This window comes from Lolium perenne, chromosome 4 (genome assembly GCF_019359855.2).
Source record: "Lolium perenne isolate Kyuss_39 chromosome 4, Kyuss_2.0, whole genome shotgun sequence".
Classification (NCBI taxonomy): Eukaryota; Viridiplantae; Streptophyta; class Magnoliopsida; order Poales; family Poaceae; genus Lolium; species Lolium perenne.
The window spans coordinates 363307129-363329650 of NC_067247.2; the positions used below are offsets into that span (position 1 = coordinate 363307129).

The 22522-nt window shown below is 46.7% G+C and overlaps 2 protein-coding genes across 2 annotated transcripts; one reads left to right on the forward strand and one right to left on the reverse strand.

The window, feature by feature from the left end:
• The first annotated feature begins 1218 nt into the window (after positions 1-1218).
• Positions 1219-2340, forward strand: LOC127296759 (probable glutathione S-transferase GSTU6). The gene has a single exon (XM_051326964.2). The coding sequence runs from the start codon at positions 1432-1434 to the stop codon at positions 2140-2142; it is 711 nt and encodes a 236-aa protein (XP_051182924.1). The 5' UTR covers positions 1219-1431; the 3' UTR covers positions 2143-2340.
• A 6692-nt stretch (positions 2341-9032) lies between these two features.
• Positions 9033-12169, reverse strand: LOC127296758 (D-ribulose kinase). The gene is made up of 8 exons (XM_051326963.2): positions 11618-12169; positions 11333-11520; positions 11036-11175; positions 10655-10904; positions 10277-10409; positions 9898-9986; positions 9456-9803; positions 9033-9372 (listed from the first exon to the last, which is right to left on the reverse strand). Exons 1-8 carry the CDS (start codon positions 11670-11672, stop codon positions 9178-9180), a joined length of 1398 nt encoding a protein of 465 aa, XP_051182923.1. The 5' UTR covers positions 11673-12169; the 3' UTR covers positions 9033-9177.
• Between the last annotated feature and the right edge of the window lie 10353 nt (positions 12170-22522).

Genomic DNA, 22522 nt, shown 5'->3' on the forward strand with positions numbered 1-22522 from the left:
GCCCAACTCCGGGACGACGAGGGACGACGAAGCTGAGCGGATGGAGAGTGGATCCGCTGGAGAGGAGCATGAGCGTTCGAAGAGCGAGCACGAGTGTCCGGAGAGCGAGAACGAGCGGCAGGAAAGCGCGCACGACAGAAACGCTCTCGATGACCAGGACGACGGCAGCGGATGCATCTGAAAGGCTCACGACATGAGCTGACTTGGTGGCCACGCTCGAGGCACCGGAAGCATCTCCCTCGAGCCCAACGCTTGAAGGCGAGGCTGCGCTCAAGACCTTCCTTGCGAAGAAACGAAAATGGCTCATGACCAGGGTTGTTACCCCGACCCACCTGCACCCAACCTTCCTCAACACCAAGAGCCGCAGCTGCAGGAGAGAGGCCGTCACAGAGCTCTTCCAGCACCTTCCCACCATGGCGCACATCAGCGACATTGCAAATCGAGCCAGGGACAACACCGTTGGTGGAGACCGACGGCGTCCGCGGGGCCAACTCTTCATCATCGTCCATCTTCTCAGGCGCCATCTCCTCAAAACGCATATCGCTGGAACCCGCCACCTTCTCCGGCGCCCTTTCCCCATCGCACACACCGACAGAGCATTGGGCATCACCGGAGACATCGTCGTTCATGACGGGCAACGACGGTGAGGGAGCTTGGGGAAACACCTCAAGCGGTGGCAGCTTGGGGAAATTACAATAGTGTAATTTTTTTCAATCCCCAATACTCTACCCCTACCTAGTGCATTGGGATGGGATTTTGTGGGGATTGGGTGATAGCAGATATTCACCCAATACTCTAGAGTATTATCCCCACTAATCCCCACTAAAACACTAGTACCAAACAAGACCTGAAGGTGTTGATTGGTACGGGGCACTTCGGAGTGCTTGGAGCGTGGTGGGACAAAGACGGAGGATGCAGTGGTTTTGGGTCTTTATCGTTTCGTCGCTTCACCATTGCTGTCATTTCTTTTCCTTTTGGGCATGTTGTTGTTGTTGTCCATCATTTTTTTTGTTCGAACGTAACGGTGTGGTTGCTATATTAATATAGCGGGACGAAAGACTATTTCAAGGAGTGGTACATCAAATTTACGTACAGTTTAAATAACCTTTTGGAGTCGCCGGCACAAAATTACTTCAACTGCAATATAAGTAACCATGTTTACAAATAACGAATATTGCATTTCTCCCATCAGTCCAGTCCAGTTACAGTAAGAAAGGGCATCATCAACTATGAAAATTCTTTCGAGCACATGACATGAACGTGGTGTACAAGTAATCTGAATAGAAAACCTGCGCACGAAGCGCATCTTACATCAGGGATGACGCATTGGTCCATAGCCGATATGTATATTTATGCAGAGTTGATAGCATACCAACCCAACAAAACCAGATCCCACTAAGTCATCAGAGATCCATCTTCAGGAACCAGGACATGGCGGGAGCAGGGCATGAGCTGAAGCTGGTCGGCATGTGGGCGAGCCCGTTCGTGACCAGGGTGAAGCTCGCGCTCCACCTCAAAGGCCTAAGCTACGACTACGTCGAGGAAGACCTCAGCAGCAAGAGCGAGCTCCTGCTGAGCTCCAACCCCGTGCACAAGACGGTGCCCGTCTTCATCCACGGCGGCAGGCCCGTCTGCGAGTCGCACATCATCGTGCAGTACATCGACGAGGCCTTCGTCGCCGCCGCCGACGGCAGCCCGCCACTCCTCCCCGCCGACCCTTACGAGCGCGCGACGGCGCTCTTCTGGGCGGCCTACATCGACGACAAAGTGCTCAAGCCGTGGCGGCGGGTGTTCAGCGCCAGGACGGGCGAGGAGAGGGCCGAGTGGATGGAGCAGGCAGTGGCGGCGGTGGACGCTCTGGAGGGAGTGCTCGCGGGGAGTAAGGAGGGGGGCTTCTTCGGCGGCGACAGCGTGGGGTACGTCGACGTGCTGCTGGGGGGCATCGTCCGGTGGGTGCACGCGACCGCGGCCATCTCCGGCGACGAGCTCTTCGACGCCGCCAGGACCCCGCTCCTGGCGGCCTGGATGGAGCGGTTCGGCGAGCTCGACGCCGCCAAGGCGGTCTTTCAGGATGTCGACAAGGTGGTCGACTATGCCAAGATGATAATGGCACTCTTTGCGGCCGGGTCTGCAGCTACATAATTAGCAAGTGGAGGATCAAGCACGGCGGCGTGGCTACAGAATAAACGAGGAACAGCCACGTGCCCACGTACACGAGATTAGCCAAGAAGGTGATGACGTCGTCACTGGCCAGTACTTTTTTTCCTTTTTTGCGAAAAAAGATATTACTATTAAAGGATTGTGTTATTCAGGGCATGTGCCCTGGGACGAGATTTTTTTTTGCACCAGGGAGTATGCTCCCGATTTTTGAAATGACTTTTCAACATACTTTTAAATATTAAAAAAATTTAAACAAAATATTGACTTGTACATCTCAACATTATATGTGCTCATAAAGTCGTTCCGTGGAAAATCGATATTTTTTGTGTCGTGTGCAAAAAAGACAAATTTTGGTGCTTAAAAAAGTTTTTCACAAAACATTTCCTTATCTTTTCACACATGACACAAAAATGTCAATTTTCCGCAAAACTTAGCGTGCATAGGTATAATGTTGACATATACGCGCCAAATTTTTTTTAGATTTTTTTTTGACATTTTTTAATATTTTTTCGAGTACCAAGAGATTTTTGAGCACATATAAGGTAAGTTGGGGGGGGGGGGGGGGGGGGGATTAACTAGCCCATGAATATTCCGACTTTTCTGAGTAAACCGGCCAATAATCCACCTCAAGAAAATCTCTTCCTCGAAATAGGCTTTCGCCCGCTATATTAATATAGCAACCACACAATACAACTGTCACACGGTACAACTGCTGGGGCATCAGCACAAGCCCGCCCAAAAGAAAACACAAAAGAAAGAAAGGAGAAAGAAGGTCGACAAGGTCGGATCGACGAAAACGAAGACGCCAAGTAGCCGCCGCGCCCTCCGGAGAATTCCCACCGCGCTCCTAGCACTATGAAGCCCCGCGTACCAAGCAACACCTCCAAGAAGGAGTGGGACGACGACGACACTGCTGCCCGAACTAATCCTGGGGTTTTCCCCGGTACGCGCATGGACAAGGGAGGAAGGCTTCACCCAACGCCCTTCAGGAAGGGAAGATGGCGCCCGCAGGCGTCACCGCGTCGGTGTCGACCAGACCGACATAGATTTCTCCCGACCCTCGCAACCCTGCCCCGGACGCTCCATTGTGCTCCACCAAACACATCGCCCACCAACTTGCGCCACCACAGCCACAGGGACACCACCGCCGTCTTACCGCGACCAACAAACCGAGGCCAGCAGGACCAGGGAGGATCCCGAAACCGAGGAACGGCGAGGTATTGGACACGCAGGAGGGAACCGCCTCCACCACCAACGGCGGTACCAGTCCGGACATGCCGACAAGGGGCACACCAGGCCCACCTAGCCCGGCCGAGCACAGACCCACCTAGCCCGTGCTCGTGATGCCCCCATCGGGATGTTGCAGGACACGCGCCGCCACCCCAGCCATGCTCCGCTCCGGCCACCTCCCTTGCCTACCGGAAGGAGCAGCTCCGCCCGGAACCGGCCCACCGGGACCCAGATTGGGCCAGGAGGGCACCACCAGGCGCCGTCTCGCCGCCCCGCTGCCAACCAGCGGCGCCAACACCAGCTTGTCGCCCAGTGTTGCGCTGCCCATGGAGCTTCGCCGCCGCCGGAACCACCGTCGAACCCGGGAGCACCGCCGCCGGTCGAGAGAACCCCGCGTTCCCCCTCCAGACGCAAGGGTGAGAGCATCACCGCCGCCGCCGGCACCGCACGGGGCTTTGCCCGACGGCCTGCGCCGATGGCGGCGGCAGGGGAGAGCGGAGGAGGGGGTCGGGGCCGAGCTAGGGCGTGGCTGCCCTCCTGTCGCCCGCGGGGAGCAACAGGGAGGGCCGGATCGGCGGGGGAGGAGAGGAGGGAGGGCGCGGCGACGCGAGGGGGGCGGAACCCTAGGGATGAGGGGCCCGTCTGTATATGTATCTGTAAGGTGCCCCTCAAGAAAATCTCTTAGTGGACAACTATGGCGCATTGTTCATAATAGTTTACCAATCCGTCGCAATCTAGGGGGGAGAGAAATTATCTAGCCCATGAATATTCCGGATTTTGTGAGTAAACCGGCCAATAATCCGCCTCGAGAAAATCTCTTAGTGAACAACTATGACGCATTGCTCATAACAGTTTACCAATCCGTCGCAATCTAGCACACCGAGGGATGGAGATTGACACTATTTTTCCAGACTGTAAACGCCTTGATGAGGATGGTGGTCACCTCTTTCTAAAATGCAAACCGGTGAAGAAGCTGTAGCAAGACCTGCACATGTTTGAAAAAAATGCATGAATATGATAGAAATGTATGTGCAATCCTATAGGATTGTAAAAGCACAGGAATTTGTGAAATTGGGTGTTTGATTTGTAGGAATGGGAATACACATGAATCCTTTAAACCATAATTAAATCATGATTAAAATAAATGTAAAGTTAAGATCGGGTCATTATCATGCAACTTATGACCTTTCTCTCGTTCCTTGCATAGAAATGTAAAAATGAGGTTTGAGTGGATTGTAAAATTCCCTTGTTTTTTCTATGAAATCTAAACCAAAGGGAAAATTTATATACTTTTCATATGCTCCATTCCTTAGAATTAAATGGATAAATAGTGCCACCAAAGGAAAATTTCATATTCCTATGGTTTTTCTCCAACATTCATATGAATCAAACATACCCAAAGTTAGAAGATCTTCGTGCTAAATGGTGTGAATTCACTAACCCAAAAGATTTTGTTGAGGTCATGTTGCAGTCTGATATGAGCAGAAGCATTCTTTGCCTTTCCCATCTGGTGGACAACGAGGAATAAAGTGTATGCGGAAAATAAAACTTTTACTCACGAGCAATTTGCTTGGACAAATCCGCAAGACGGTCCAAGAATACATCGAGTTCTTCGCAAGGGAGCTAAAGGAGAAAATGGCTGTACAACAATCATGGCAACCACCTCCACGGATATATAGAAGGTCAACATAGATAGTAGCTTTTCTGTTCAAGATAGGAGTGGCAGATGGGGTTTTATTATCCGAGACTCTAATGGAGATACTATATGCTCTGGAGGATGCTCTCCAAACTGAGGCCGTAGCTTGCATCCAAGCTATGCAGGTGATGGAACAGAAAGGCATGACTAATGTCCATGTTGAAACTGATGCTTTGTTGCTGGTTCAAGCAATCCACTCCGGAACCTGATATTGCACCAAATGGGTGCTTTTCCGGGAGATAAAAGCTCTTGCAAGTTTAAACTTTTTAAAAAAATCTATTTCGTACTGACCTTGGGCATGTAATAATGGTTCTCGTGCCCCTAGCCGTATGGCCGGGTCGAGTTCCTACCTTTTCCCAGGACCTTGTTGCCATTGATCTCGTTGAGCTGTTTGGTTAATGGAAATGTTTTCCATTTAAAAAAAGAAAACTACAATGAAAACGGTAGTGTACATCATTTTAGTGCAGAGATCGGAAGTTTCAACATTCTTTTGAGAAAAGAATCTTAATGCTTGGAGATGGCGAGGGTTTTAGGGCCCTGCCTGGGCCTTAGTTCTTCTTCTGTTATCCCTTGCAAATTAGCTGGGATGTGGTGTCCAGCTTTTCTTCAGTTGTTCCCTATGATACATACAAAATAACTCATTCCCCTGTAGCTGCTGCTTAGATGATGAAGAGACATCATGATAATTAGTGTAATGACTCTGTAATGTTGCTGGTTTCAGAAATGGAACCGGGGCTATGCCCTGTTCTTCTAAAAAGAAATCTTAATGCCGCATGTAAACCTCTGCACTATTTTTTTTTTCGAGAATTACGGGGGGATTAAATTCCCCACCGCTTGTTATATTACTCGAGTTGACTTTGGCAGTCACAACATACAGTAAGAGAGAAGGGGGTACAAGGGGATTTAGAGCGTGTCATACAACATCTACATAGCAGCAAGGAGGATAGAATTCCGAAGACTATCTATACTCTCACGGTCATGGTCTCATGGATCTTGTATCGCCAACGCCAAATCACGAGGTCGGCACCTGCCCGACGGAGCACAAGGCGTGCGGTGGAGGGCTTGGCGTTGAAAACGAGATCGTTCCTCGCCTTCCAAATCGACCATAAAATCGCTGCAATGCCAGCGCGCCAAATAGAAGAGTCCACGGCAGTCGGTGGGGCAAGGTCCCAAATGGAGAAATCATCGCGGGGGATGGGCACCCCAAGCCTGGCCCAGACCTCCACAGAGATGGGGCAGTCGAAGAAGAGATGTCTCCCGGTCTCAGTGTCAGAACATGCCGCGCAGGAGTCGGAGGGCGCGCAGTTCTTGAAGAAGAGGTTGGCTCTCGTACTGAGCATGTCGATGTCGGCGAGGTATGCGAAGATCTTCGCGGGGAGCTTCAGCTCCCAAGCCTTGCATGCAGACGCGTCAGGGACGCGACGCGGAGAGAGCATGCGGTAGGCCTCACGAGAGCTGAACGGGGGGGTCGAAGGAGAGTCGATGAAGCGGAGATCCGGCCTGTCGACGAGATCGACGGCGTCCACATAGCCCTGGACAATGGCCAGCTCATGCGTGGCGGCGGAACTCAGTCGCGGCTGTAGTGAGAAGCCCGAGGCGACGACCGTGGCCACAGTCGCATGAGGCCTGGTGACGTGGGAGAAGAGCGCCGCGTACCGCTCGGCGAGCGGTCTGCCGGGGAGCCACCTGTCGAGCCAAAAGGAGGTTGTGGTGCCACTCACTATACCGGCGCGTGTAATAGCACGGTAGAGCGGGAGGCATTCCTGCACAATTCCGTCGAGGAAGGATGGGGTAGAGGTCATGTCGCCGAGGTCGCGCCCTGAATGTTGTCGAAACCAATCTTTCCAAGGAAGCGAGTCAGTCTGGTGTAATCTATGGACAAAGTTTTAAAGGAGGAACCTGTTCTGCCGGTGGAGATCCTTAACACCGAAGCCACCCTCCTGCTTAGACAACAAAACTTTATCCCAAGCAATTAGACAACGAGCACCCGAGCAAGAATCCTTGCCGGTCCAGAAGAAGGCGCGCCTCCTTTTATCTATACTTTCGAGCACACCCTGTGGAAGCAAATACGAGCACATATAGTAGGTAGCAAGGTTGTTCAGCACAGCATTACATAACACGAGGCGCCCCCCCGAAGAGAGGAGTAGAGCACGCCACCCCGAGAGGCGACGGTCGAAGGAAAGAATGAGCGGGGCGTAAGCCGAGATGGGAAGTTTAGTGGGAGAAAGCGGGAGTCCGAGGTAGGGTTGGGGGAAGGAGGAGACAGGACATCCGAGGGAGGATGCCATGAGGGCCTCATCCCGCGGAAGGACGTTCATAGGGATAAAACAGGATTTGTGGAAGTTTATCGCGAGCCCGGTGGCTGTGGCGAAATCATCGAGAACAAGCTTGAGATGCGACGCGGCCCCAGCGTCCGCCTTGCAGATGATAAGCGTGTCGTCCGCATATTGGAGGACGGGGCAGGGGGTGGTGGGTGAGAGGGGGTGCGACAGCTTGCCCAGGGTAAACGCGTTGCGGATCAGGCGTTGAAGAACATCTGCCACAATGATGAAGAGGTAGGGGGAGAGCGGGTCTCCCTGACGGAGGCCATTTTTGCAGCGGATCCAATCACCGGGAACCCCGTTGAGGAGCACCGCAGTATGGCCGGTTTTGAGAATACGGTCCATCCAGTCGCACCAGAGGTCGTCAAACCCCCGAGCCCTAAGGATGGCCAGGAGGCTATCCCAGTTGACCGAGTCGAAGGCCTTTTTGAAGTCGATTTTGAACACAAGGGTGGGGGCTTTGCGCAAGTGGCAGCATCTGATGATGTCAGCAGCGTAGACAATGTTTTCCGAGATACGGCGCCCAGAGAGGAAACCAGTCTAGTCGGCGTCAACGAGGGAGTGGATAGCCGCCTGTAACCGTGTGGTCAGGACTTTTGTGATGGCTTTCATTATGCAGTTCTGGAGGGAGATAGGCCGAAAAAGGGAAGGGTTGTTGGCACCGTCTGTTTTTGGGAGGAGAACGAGGAAGGCTCGGTTAATGCGGGTGAGGTCGATGTTGCCCTTGTAGAAAGAGTCAAAGACCGCAAAAACATCAGGGGCAACCGTGTCCCAGAAAGAGGAAAAAAAGGCCGGACCAAAACCATCAGGGCCAGGACTAGACAACCTGTTCATGGAGAGGAAGGCAAGCTTAATCTCATCGCGGGTGAAGGGAGCGCTGAGGGACATAGGGAGTGAGGGGCCCGCAGGATAGAGCGATCTGAGGTCGAAACGCCAGGAGGTAGGGCTAACGGCACCTAAGAGCTCGGAGTAGTAGGCTTTAAGAATGAGAGCTTTACCGGGGTGGGATGTGGTCGTAACCCCATCCATCTCGAGAGAGGTGATGGAGTTACGCCGGAGGCGACATGTGGCAGAGGTGTGAAAGAACCTAGTGTTCTCATCACCCTCCAGGGCATAGCGGACCTTCGCCCTCGTCCTCCAATAGAGGGACCTCTCCTTAATAGCCAGGTGGAGAGAGTCCATGGTTAGGGAGCGAAGACGGTTCTCGAGAAGGGACAGGGGGCGAGATTCCTCCAGGATGTCCAGGAGATTAATGAGAAGCCTGCAGTCCTGTTCTCGGAGGAGAGAAGAGGAACGCCGTTTTGCCCAAGCCTTACAGCGGAATCTGCATTGGCGCAGGCGGGCAACAAGCTGGGAGGTGGGGTCGGATCTGGAGGTTCCCCGCCAGTGGGAAGCAATAGTGCTGCGAAAACTGGCGTGAAGCCCCCAGGCAGCATCGTACCGAAAGAAACCTCGCTTGGGGATAGAGGTGGAGATCGTGGCGATCAACGGAACATGGTCAGAAGTGTCTCTAGTAAGGGAGGAGAGAGAGGAGGAGGGGAAACGGTCATTCCAGGCGTGATTGATGAAAACCCGATCCAGGCGAATAAGGGTTGGGGTTGCACGGCGGTTGGACCTCTGCACTATTAGGATCAGGGAGCAGATAGTTGACTATATGTCTATAATACACTCTAGTACCAACTTATAAACTGAAATTTTTCTGATCTCTATAAACATGAGCTTACTTAGGCAGTGTCACAGTAGGCCTGCCTTGGTCGGCGTCGGCGTGTACTAGCTAATAGCGCCCTTGAGTGCTAGCAATGCAGCTCCATATGCCGCCTCGGTCTGCTCCGCCTTCCGGACCGGCACGCCAAGCACCCTCTCCCGAATCACCGTCCACTTCTCGTTCTGTGCTCCCCCTCCCGCCGTGAACACCTCCTCCACCGCGGTGGCGCCAAGCTCCTTGAGCAGTTTGTACCCATTGGCCTGCAAATTCATCCAACAGTTCATCAGGTGGTGAGAGTGGATTTGTTGAACGTTGTGGAAATTGAGTCGTTGATGCATGTGACCTCAATCCGTGCAATCGACTCTAAGATGCCGTGCAAATACTCCGCATCGCTGTCGGGCCGAGGCTGCAATCTTGGCACCATGCTGGGATCGGACACCGGGAACCTCTCTCCTTTCTTTGGCAGAGGGTAGTAGTCAAGCGGAGAAGGAACGGACGGGTCGATGTCCCTACTCAATACGAGAAGCTGGTCATCAGTGAAGATCTGCCTCAGGACTGCTCCGCCGGTGTTCGATGCCCCTCCGACAAGCCACATGTCATCGAGTCGGTGGCTGTACACGCCAAACCTCGCGTCCTCCACACGGACTCTGCTGAGGAGCTTGATTGCCATGGTTGAGCCCAGTGATGTGACCTAAATAAGAATTTAAGGTGACTGAACAGAATAACACTTCGCGATATGGTACTACTAGCACTTCGGTGGCTGTTTACACTTATTGAATTCTTACAGCTTTTCCTGGTTCAGTGGTGCGGGCTGCAAGAAATGCTGCAATGCTGTCCGTAGTTCCAGTACAGACGACACAGTTCTTGGAAAAACCTGCCAAATGTTTATGCATGCATTTAGTAAAGCAGAAGTAAGTAAACATAATACCGTACAACTGTATTTGACTCAGTCCAGCAGCCAGACACTACGAGTAAAAATGTTGACCAGGCGCCCAAAATGAAAACAATTTTAGATAAAAAAATAAATAAAACCCACAAAAGTACTAACCTCCGGATGGTTAATATATCTCCTCTACTAAGATTTAAGATGGTTTTGACTTGGAAAATTTGTTAATATATCTCATAGTTATTGAAGATGACAAATTACGTGAAGTGACTGTTTACCAAATTGTGAGCGTAAGTCTTCTTTGATAGGACCAATAGGAGCTCCCGGTGCTCTGACAGAAGGTAACATGTGTGCATATGGTTGTGCCATCAACCAGCTTGGGTAGGAGTCAATCTCTGGATCATACCCTACCTACAACACAGACAAGAATACAAATCCTTGACAAAATGTTGGCAAAGGGTTGCTGTGTGCTCTGCTAAAACTGCAGAGTATAAACTAGCTACAGGCTTACTACTGCCAATAGTGACCCATTTCTCTAGTTGTTAACTACTGCAAGTAATCCATACATCTCGTAGTATATTCATTAGGAGTTTCCCTTTCCATATCCATGTGTAAAATTTAGAGGAAATCTAGCTATTGAGCGGCAAAGGAATCACCTTCAGAGTATTATTGTAGTCAGAAACACCATATTCACCATGCAGAAGCCACAGCAGCCAGTCTGACTGGTGCATCAACAGCGCCGAATCATGGCCACAATTCGAGTTCCACCATGACACAAGCTTGCACAGGGTGGACGAACCAGAGCATACCGTATGGTTCGCCGGGGCAATCGATTCGACCGCGGGGAGTGCGTCAGGAAAGCTCTCGTTGTACAGGAATGGTCCAGCAAGAAGCCCACCATTGTTTCTGCTTGATTGCGTACCATGTTACAGGCATATAGAATTGCACTGTTACTAATATATGACTAACTGTCGGTGCACTGATGTGTAAATAGGGCTGAAGACCGGAGGGTCTGAGATCGAGGATATGCTGCAAACCTGTCAATGATGAGAGTGGTTGCTGAAGTCCCATCAATGGAAATGGAGGAGATGGATGGCCTGTAAATGGCCGGGACATCGCCGAGAAGGTGGAAGAGTGCATGTTTCCATGAGCTTGCCCAATCTGTGGCATTGCTAACCTGCCTAGCAGTTCCAATCAAAGGATGTATATATATAGTCGTCAGAACTTATGAACGAATACAAAATGAGTAGCCTCTAGTCCAACTGAACCCACGCTAAACGGAATTATCACAAAAATTTAGTACTCCACATTTAGCCAGATTAGACGCATCTTACCGATGGGTAGGTTCTTTTGCCTTCGGAATGGATGGCCCCTTGCTTGTCAATAAGAGCGTATCTGGCACCTGAAGTTCCAAAGTCTATCCCAAGGTACAGAGACTTGCTGGTTTCTTCATGGTATCCAAGATTCATCCTTATTCTTGATTCAAACGTAAGACTCAATGCTCTTCTCAACCTCGGCAATCCTGATGTGTGAGAGCCAAGACATGAATGAAAACATAATGCAACTTCATGTGACTAGTAAGAACTAACAAGGTATCATGGATGCACTTAATTAATCACCTCGTTTGGTAGGAAGGTGAGACAGAGGCTTCGTGGAGAGACTGGAGACTGGCATGGTTTCATGAAGCAATATGTGATTGGCCAGTTCTGCTTCTGCAGGTACTGGGGAATTGAAGTCTTACACTGGGGCGTGGTGGAGAAGATGACAGGCCAGGGGAGGATAAGGAACCTCTGGACTCAAAGTCACAGAGGATATCCCGGGCATGTTCTTTAACTAGCATAGTCCAGCGGCCGAAAACGACATCAGAAGCGCCGGAGCCTGGTCAGTAATTTCGCACTATATCAGCCGCCGTCTTCCACGGCAAGAATCATGCAGCGCTTCTTTCCAGCTCCGGCGGCCGTCGAGTTGGTTGGGTGGTTAGCTTTTATTTCCTATAGCCGCGAGCAGGGAGAACACCGTGCCATCGGACTCACCGGCGAAGACCTCGCCGTCCCGGGAGTGCTCGTCGGACGCTGTGGAGGGAGAGGGGGAGCCCGCTGGGGAAACTGCGGCTGGGATCCACGGAGGACCTCATCCACACCGAGGGAGATCGACATTGACCGTGGCCCGCGGGTGAGATTGGGACAGATTTCATTTCATCGGATTTGGGAGAGACGATGACGTATCTACTCGTTGTTCCTAGCCTCCTACCGTGCCAATGACGGGGGATTTTACTTTTTGCCACTCTTTTCTTTGATCTTCTACGACTTACCCTTATTTACTTTGGACTAGATATTTTGCCCAGCTTTCTTTGTACCTTTATTATTTGCCCTCTCTCAAACAGGACCCACCCCAAAGACAATTATGCCCCGCTCGGTCTGGTTAAGGAATAATGAAGCAGCAAGATGACCGAGCGTGCGCCGTCGTGCTCACATATCCTTGCGGAATCTGGCGTTCTTCTCCATGTCCGGCATGATCTTATTTCTCCTAGCTTCTGATCTCTACGGCGCGCCCCAGTCAAGCCACAGCAGCACCCCAATCCCTGCTCAACCTCCACGATTCGGCCTCCTCCGCCCAACGCGCCCGCGACGCCCCTTTAGTTGCCGCCTTATCCATCCTTCTCAGGCGACGGCAATAGGCCCGGAGCGGTGGCCATGTGCGGCTGACAGAGGCGACGCAGGAGTCAATCAGCAGCGCAAGCCAGCGGGGAGCATGACAATGTTTCGTGGCTGCGAGGACGGGCGCGGCGCCGTGAGCAAGACCACGATGTCGATGGGCGCGAAGAAGGTGCGGCCCAGCGGCAGTCTCCTCCGCCTCGGCGTTGCGAGGAGCCCAACCTCTTGTCTCTTGCTTCCAGCGATGGCGACCTCATCGCAGAGTGCAGGCACCAGCGAGGACCGAAATTGAAGTCCGTGTGAGATACGAGAGGGATTGGGGATAGGGGTGTTTGGTCTTTTCACGTCGTTAGCAATCTAGAAGGGGCAAATAATAAAGGTTCAAAGAAAGATGGGGCAAAATTTCTAGTCCAAAGTAAATAAGGGCAAATCGTAGAAGACCAATGAAAAGAGTGGCAAAAAGTAAAATTTCCCGCCAATGACGACTATATTCATTAATCGAACAAGTGATGCAAAACCAGCCAGCAACATAAAATAAATCGATCAAAAAGGAAAAACTTTGTGGACATATATCTCCTGCCTGGCGAGAGTAACTCCACCAACCTATAACAAACTATATGACAAGTCCCAGAAACAAAACGTCAGAATTTCACTTTTTTAAAAAAATTCGGAAGAACATTTTAAAGTTTTAATAAATTCTGAAAATAAACCTAGATGTGGATAATGGTGTACTCCCCCCAACCGACGGGAGTAGTTACGTCCAGTATGTCCCCCCTCGATTCCCGACATGCTATGATACCCCAGGGTGGGTAGGAGCGGGTCGAGTCCGTATCACCGCGGAACAACTGCAGCGTCCGGATCTGATCTATCTACTCGGCAATTCATCCGGTGACTTCACGGTCGCCAAAGAAGCCCCAAGAAGCATCAAACATTTCCGATGAGATCCATGGAGCTATTCTGAGATAGCAAGCACTAGCTCACGTACGAAATCTCATTCCTAAATACCTTACATTCTTGAACTAAAAAAAAGATAAAATCTGACAAAATTTGAAGTATTGAAATTTTACACTATTCATTACTTTAGACGTCGTTATTTTTATGCATCCCAAAATACAGGGTATTTCAGGTTGAGAATTTTCCAATTTGCTAGAGTATATTATTTTCTACATCTAAAATTTCTCTAGGATTTTTCTGAAACTTCAAAATGTTGGTTTTTAATTATTTAAAAAGGACTCGGTGTAGCTTGTGACCTACACGCTACACTCACAATAAATACACAACTCTCGTGCAAAGCCTTCAACAAGTGACTGTCACCACTGGCTGGCGATATCTCGCTAGCTAGTCGAATATCGTTGGAGGAGATGCCGGAAGCAGGAAACGTTCCATACCGTCCACGTCGAGACATTGGCGCACCACCTCCGATACACCTCATGTGATGATAAAGAGATGACTTCTCATTGACACCAACAAACGGTTTGGGGTGACAACTCCATGTGAGAAGGCTTGTGGACGGCCTATCGACCCATATATAACCCGATATGGAGATAGAAGGGGCATCTCGTACCATCACCAACCTTAGAAGCTCTGCAGTCCATGGAAGAAACTCCCATACTGTGACACCCCGGAACCGGTACCATGAGGATCCCAGCGAATCCGCTGAAATCCGCACGATATCGATTCTGAGCCGCCCTCCGATATGAATCTCACACGTGATGCTAGAAGAATTAACATGAGCGGTAACATTACAACATGATTACAATAGAGCCCACAAGAAACATATATTATAACAACGACTCCAACGAGTCGAGATACAAATATACAACACAAAGGTACGAATCATACATAAGATCAAACACGTCCAAGTACCAAAAATATACAAATTGGACTAAGAATCCTGAAGATAACCAATGACGTCCATAATCCTGCCTAGGCCAAGACGGGAAAAAAAGGTAACCTTGCTACCGGTGTTCTTCATCATACCAATCTTCATACCTGCCCGGTTATGTCCCAAAGCATCAATAAATACGGGTTCATGCTTAATAAGACTTCAAGACATATAGCATTCATCAACCAGTCATCTTTTGTATTTGAAGCATGCATTGTGTTAGATTCTTTTAGCATGTCGACTGTATTGCCTATTGCCTTCATTGTGCTCGTGAACAAAAGTTTTAAGCCATTACGCCATCCATGAACACCTTACTTATGTTGAACCCGCCAATCTGTGCTTCGAGTACCAAGGAAGCATGACCCGGCCTGGGAACAACAATCGGATGATCGACCCTACTGAATAAGATACTCTGCTCTGACCAGTTGATGTATTCGGGTACGCTTGTCATGGTTACCTTTGCAAGTTTTACTTCCTACGTGAATTTCTTGGACTCCCTTTTAGAGACGCCGGTGTTGTGGATCATGCTCACATGTCCTCGCGGTATAGGAAAAGCTTCGGCTGGGAGGCAAGGATGGTCCTCCTCGGATTGCAAATCGAGGGGCTGACTTTAGGCGGCTGTACCCTGTATTGGCGGTTGCGCCTATGCATCGGGGGAGGATCTCAATGCTTCGCACAACTTCTAAATCTCGAAGAATTGTTGGCAGTCCTTGGTCAAGTGAGATGCTTTCTTGATTTTATTCTTTGGATCAATGTAGGCGTGTAAATTACAAGGGACGTTTAACTTCTACTAATCCCAGGTCCGTCCCCGCTATCAGCCCGCTGTTCACTATATCGCTCGCAGTATTGATTACTGTGCCGATCAACTCGACTGATGGTAGTCATGCTGGTGCGATCAGTTGCTTTGTAGTTGAAATCTCTTCTTCTTTTTCAGCGCTCCTTCGTGCTCCCGATGCTATTCGGGTGCCTTTGATTGATCTCACCGTCCCTGCTAAGCGGACGTGGTTTTTGCGTGCGGTCTTCGCCATCAGCCCAGATGTTAGTAGTTTCCATTAATCTGGTGATGGATTTCGACAGATCAGCCGCCAGTCGACGCCGATTGAGCTCTGATTGTTCTTTGACTAGTGGAACGCACCTTTGCGCTGCATCCCACTCCGTTTGGGAGATAAGATGGTGGTGTTAGCATTGCTATTGGTAGTATTTCCATCCTGCTGGTGATTGTTCCCAACGTGTGCAGTGTTGCTAGCCGTAAAAATTCTGGTTCCTTCCTCTAATCCAAAGGTAACGCAGACCTGGTGCTACGCCGGTTGGGCCGTGGCTAGAGAGATGTTGCACTCACTGATACTTTCTTCGTCGGAGGAGTACACGGTGCCGCACACGAAGGGAGGAGTGCCTAAGCCGAGCTCGTGCCTGGTGTCGCACTCACTGATGAGTCAGAGTCATCATACTTGATGGATATGGTGGACATGGTGCAACGTGATGATGATGACGATGAAGACGCAGAAGTCGATGCTGGTGCAGCCGATAAATCGGCTGTGGTTGATGAAGCAATGAGCGTAGCAATTGATGAAGTCGCAGCTGTTGCAGCACCCGAAGTTATCGGATCTGGGAACTGAAGAACGCCACCAGAGTCGACGTGGAAGTGGACGCTCCCGAACGTCAAGTCCATCCCGCTGTGCAGGCCCGAGAAGGCCGAACGCGATACGTCGCGTGAGGGGTGAACTTGAAGGACCAGAAGCGGATAGAGTCCCCCGAGATCGGCGATGACGGAGCCGATGATAGTGGTGGTGCCGGCAAAGGTGCAGCCGACACAATCGGAACAACCGATGATGTGCCTTGTACCAACAGGGTTCCCATAGACGGCTCTAGTTGTCGAGGGAGCTCCTCGGCAATGCCCACCGTGAGAAGCTTAGGGTGGATGAAATCCTGCAGGTTAGCACTAGACATCAGATACCAAATGTACAGAAGGCGAGATTTTACCTAGGTTCAGGGCCCTCGATGAGGTAAAAACCATTACTCCTGCTTGTCTGATCTTGATCTAGCGATGAAAAAGAGGTTACAATGGGCAGCCGATAGACTGCGTTGTGGTGAACTCGCCGGAAGGCAAAGTTTTTAGGGTTTGGTGTGTGCTAGGTTGTCTTGGTTGAGAAAGTATGCTTCGGCAGGCTCTCTCCTAGCCTTTATATACGAGGCCAGGTCCCAAGATATAATATCCCAGGTTTAGAGGCTACAAAAAGAGAGAATAGAGTTGTGTGCACTGCATTCATACATAGAAAATCCGGGAAATTTTCGCGCTTTCAAATAAAACTTGTCACAGTAATTGAAGTTTCACTTGACTTGAAGGAATTGAAATAGCTCATCAAGTCAAGCGCTATAAACCTCAATGTGACCTTTGCTAAAATCTTGTTTGGGTAGATATAATTTGATCCATAGGTTGGATCAAATGGAACTAGAACTATTACACAACACTTTAAGTGAGGATCAAATACCAAATCCTATAAAGGATCATAACATAGTATTCCTTACAATAACACATTCTTTAAGAATCAAAACCTAACTTAATAACACTTAAAAGTTAGCAACTACCTTTGTGTGTAATTTAATTCAATTTTAAACTCATTACCAAATAAGGTAAACCATAGGGTCTGAAGTGCATAAAAGCCACACATTCTTATTTAAATCATAACTTATTAAATATATGGAATATCATAAAATTAAATCCATTTACATTACGAGTTATAGTTCAAACTATTTGAATAAAACTAACTATGAGTATTTTGAAACTCATATGATCATGCCTTGGTGAAATCAAACACCAACTATCCAAAATTGAGAAATAACCCTCAACCTTGACCTTTTGATCAATATTATAACATAAATCCAATCATACATGATATGGAGCATTATTCACAAGTATAAAAGCATTCACAAGATATTTAGTAACAAATGCCACTTGGCTATCCAAAAATAAATCATATGAGATGATAATGATCATGCCACATAAGATGAAAATATCTACATGACTTGCATCCCAAGCTTTGGCACCTCATGCTCAAAGGATTGCCATGGATGAGGGCATGACAACCAAACTCCTTACTCATCAAACCAAAAAAAGAGTCACCCACATATGTGTCATGATACTAGAGCTTGCCCAAGCCTATAAAAGGAGCCACACCCTTCATCCATTTGATCATCTAGTACCATGTTACAAGAAAACAAAAACCTTGAGACCACCCATACATTAGCTAGGATCAAGATGAAGAAGCTAGGAGGTGGAGGCATACCGCAAGATGCAGGTTTATCAGATTTCCAGAAGAAAAAGCTACATAAGATACCAAGGTAGAACTCCTAGACAAACCATACAGTTACAAGATCATATCATCATATTTTGAGTAGAGCCCCAGGATGTGTCAATGTATTTGAGAAGTGAGAGAAGTGATAATACTAACCATAGCCATGCCCATACAAGAATACTAGAGTAGTACTAATCCTAGTTGTTCAAGAAAAAATTTGATCTTGGAGAGGAGAACCATGTTTCACTAATGAACCATTATAAGGCCAATACTTTGATCATTACTAATTGAGTAATGATCATAAACCCTAAGAATCTGGCTGAGTGTGATGAGAAGAATGATACGGAGAGATTAGTGATGATTTAGTTGATCATGTATAATGTATAACTATGGTAGAGTTCAATGATAAGATAAACCTATGTGATAAGTAGATACCATCCATCACATGAAATGATAGGTAGATCACCACTAAAAACCACATTTGAAATCCAATACATGTATCACTTTGGATTATAAGTAGAACCCTGCCATACCTCATGCCTATTTATACTTCAAATAGTGAAGCATCACCAAAATCCTAAACCATTTCACATAGGATCCACTCCACATGAAATAATATGTTCTAACTTGTGTATCATAGATCACAAGTATAAACCAAGCTAGTTATACTTAAGCTTAAATTGCTATTTAAGTGAGTAGAGTGAAACCAATATCCAATTATATTTTTTCTTTCCAAGTAATTTGTTTAGTTGACCAAATAGGAAAATATATCATAGTTTGGACCATCACCTTAGCAATTGAAGTAACCATGATAAGCTTAGGATTTATTCTAAGTAATTCAAACTAGAATTTGCTAAGCAAGATTATTAAATAGAGTTTATCCAATCATATTCTTAAACCCTTAGAAATAATTCTCCACATAAAATCATGATCCAATATCATCCTCATTACCATTTATTTTAAACTCTAACCATAATTAAAATATGTGAACCATCAATATTGTTAAGCACCCTAGCTAAGTCTAATAATATATTTACCATGCACCTGTTAGAAAATTTCAAATCATTTAAACATATTTTGGTTCCTAAATAAAAAGGAACTAAAATAAACACATAGGTCCATATCTATTTTATATGACCTCGGAATATATCAATTTAATCATAAATTAAATACTTATTGGAACAACACAACTATGCAGTATGTAGAATGATCAAATTCTATTAAGATTCAAATATTTAAGAACCTGCAAAATTAACCAGATTCAATTTGAATTCAAATAACAAATTTAAAATAGAAAATAAAAATAGAAAATAGAAAAGAGAGAAAAAGAAAAGGAGGCTTACATGGCTTACCTGGCCGTGCAGCCCAGCAGCAGCCCATGACCAGCACCACTTCATCGGCCCATCCTCGCGTAGAAGTCAGCCCAACCCGAGTCCGCGTACCGCTTCGCGTTATAACATGAGGTCGTCTTCTTCTTCTCCGGAGACGACATCGCAGAGGAGGATCTCGGCCACGTCCTCGACAATGATAAGGACGCCCTAGACGCCGCAGGAGGTTCTAGAACTCCACACTATACCTCTCGCGTCCGTCTTATCTCTTTCGCATCAAGATTCACGCCCGAATGCTGCTCACTATCGCCGTTGCATCTCGGCCAGTGCCGCCGGCGAGACGATAAACCAGATCACCTCGAGCTCTATAAAACCAGCGCGAGCTCCGCGTTGCAACCCTAATCTTTCACCGCCCATCCATTTCTTCCCAGAACCTCTCTATCTCTCACATTCATCTGCGCCAGGTCGCCGATGTCGAGCACGACGCCGTCGATTGGGAGCACACCAGAGTCCATGGCGTGGCTCAGTAGATGTGCCGGACCGCGTGGAGGACCCTAGAGGAGTAGAGCATCAAGGGGAGCCAGGAGGAGGGGGAATTTTGGCGTTCCCTTTCCCTCGGGTTCGTCAGAAAATCGTCAATCTTCATCGTCTCCGGCGACTACTTCCTCCGTCAACCACTCCATTCGCTTCAGGGTGAGTTGGCGCACCTTTGGACCCCTCTACTTCTTCCTGACATCATCTGTAGCGTCGTTTAGCCACTTCACCGGAGAGCACCACCGCAGTACCCATCACCGGCGACGCTCCGGTGAGTCCCCGCGAGAACCACCACCACCAGTAGCTTCGCCTTGTTGTGCTCGTTTAGATGCACTTAAACACGCGTCCCGGGAAGCCCTAAATCAGCGGCTCCACCGTGCTCTGGCCGCCGACGTTTAAACGCCGGTGAAGTCAAAGGTCTCAGTAAACATTGACTGGGTCATGCCTGCGTGGTAGTCGACGTGTACCTAGGACCCACTGGTCAGTGTCCGTAGCTAGGTTACGAATCGGTATGTTTAGAGTTTTAGATTTAATTCAAAAACTAGAAAATAGCTCAAACTTTGTAGAAATAAATAAAATTCATTTAGCTCGGAAAAATATAAATAAGATATCAAAATTCTCAAAAAAATAAACTATATTCAATAAAAATATAATATGAAAATGTTTGTGAAAATAAAAATTCAGTTATTTTGACCTTTATTGTTTATGCCTTTTTTATCCTTAATTCAAATAAATTTATTCATTAGTTGAGTTTAAAAAGTAAATAATAACTAATTAGTAAATAAAGAAAATAATAAGATGCCTTTACTTTATCATATTTTATTCATATTAGTAGTATTTTAAGAACCCTAATTTGCAATTTACCATTTCCCATTTTTTAAATAATAATAAAGCAAGAAAATATTAAAAAGTTAATATTATTGTTGTAATCAAGAGTTGTTGATTTACTTAAACTTTTTAGTGAACAAGTTATGACTTTAAAACTTAATAACAATTACAAAACCCTAATTCCTAAATTAAACCCTAAGTAGTATTTATCTTAATTATTAAATCATTTAAAATTAATAAAATGTTAAATCTATTATTAATTTTATTTAAAAGTAGTTAATAACTTCAACTCCATTACCAATTATCATTTTAAAAATGATATCACAATTTAGAAACCCTAGTTCTAATATAAACAAGAATCTTGATCTCATTATTTTATGTGATCACCCTAGATTAGTTTCAATCCTAAAACCCTAGGGGTTTATCCCATGTGATCATATGAACTTCACCTTTACTTATAGAACCTTAATAAGCAACAAATGAATGCATGCTTATGTTCCACTAAAATAAAACCAACTCACATGAAGTCATCATTCCATGTCTTCATTCTTGAATAAACCTTGTATGATCCACTAGTGTCAATTAGGGGCAAACCCTAACTTGTTATTCACATATTAACACCATTAATCACCATTCTTAGTATCACATCATTGGAATCCACCTCAACCATCATACCCTAGTAGAACCAGGGTGATCAACAGTAATATCAATCTTGGATAACAATTCACCTTACATGCTCCTATTCAACTAAACCCTACTTGAGCAATAATAAACCACTTAGTTCAGGAACGATTAGTGAATACTTAGGAAAGCCAATAAGAAGTCATAGTCAACCCTAATGCTTAACTCATAACATCACCTTGATAACTATCCTTGATATAATCCCTATGATCAATCATAGTAATAAACCTGCCCATATTTGCTGCATATAGACCCATTCTAACTACGAACCCAACTAGTCCCTAATAATGAACTAAATGAACCCAATAGTAAACCCTAGAAGCACTTAGCTCCTACTTGTAGTAATTCTTGGTCTTTATCCAACATGTTCTTCAAAAGTTATTCTTTTGAAGTAAATACACAAGTAAATCATAGAAGTAAATAGTTCTTATTGGAACTACTTATTGTTTCTTAATTAACAAGTTTTTCAAAAGTTATTCTTTTGGAATATAACAAGTAATCATCAACCATGCACTATAAGACTTAAAACTAACAATTTTTCTCTACCTATTATTCAACCACTATTCCTTGTGTGTATCGTTGTTATAATGCATTATATTACTTGTTTATGATATTAATATCACTAAACCCTAATAAGAACCTTGTTTGAGAACCATTCTAAAAGTGCAACACATCCTAAAGAATTCTTTACAACTCACCCAATCCTAAATTATCAGGGTTAGGCTACGCTCGGGGCGATTGCATCTCATACTATGCATTATAGCATCTTTGCCAGTTTTTTAAACATTGTCCTTACCGGACGATGATGGTATTTCAGAATTTGGAGTTATCACTATTGAAGCTTTTGCCTGCATAATCTTGCAGTCAAGAAAGGCTAGTTCATCGCTTGCTCATGTCATTTGATTATTTTTATCAAACTATATGCAAAGTACTATACTTCTCACTCTTACATTGAAAAGCAAAATATTTTTTTACAAGTATGAATATGACTATATGGTTGGCAATGGAAGGTATGTGTTGATTGGTGGAGGTTCCATTGCAAGAGTACTAATCATCTAGGACTAACCACCAATGTCGTCTAGTGATTCTAGTGCCGTACATATCGCGTTAACCATAAGATCTTGTAATATCCCAGGATTTGAGGTTACAAAAATAGAGGAAACAGATGTGTGCATTGCATTCATGCATAGAAAATCCGGGGAATTTTCACGCTTTAAAGTAAAACAGTCACAGTAACTGAAGTTTCACTTGACCTTGGTGGAATTGAAGTAGCTCATCAAGTCAAGCGCTATAAACCTCAAGGTGACCTTTCCCAAAACCT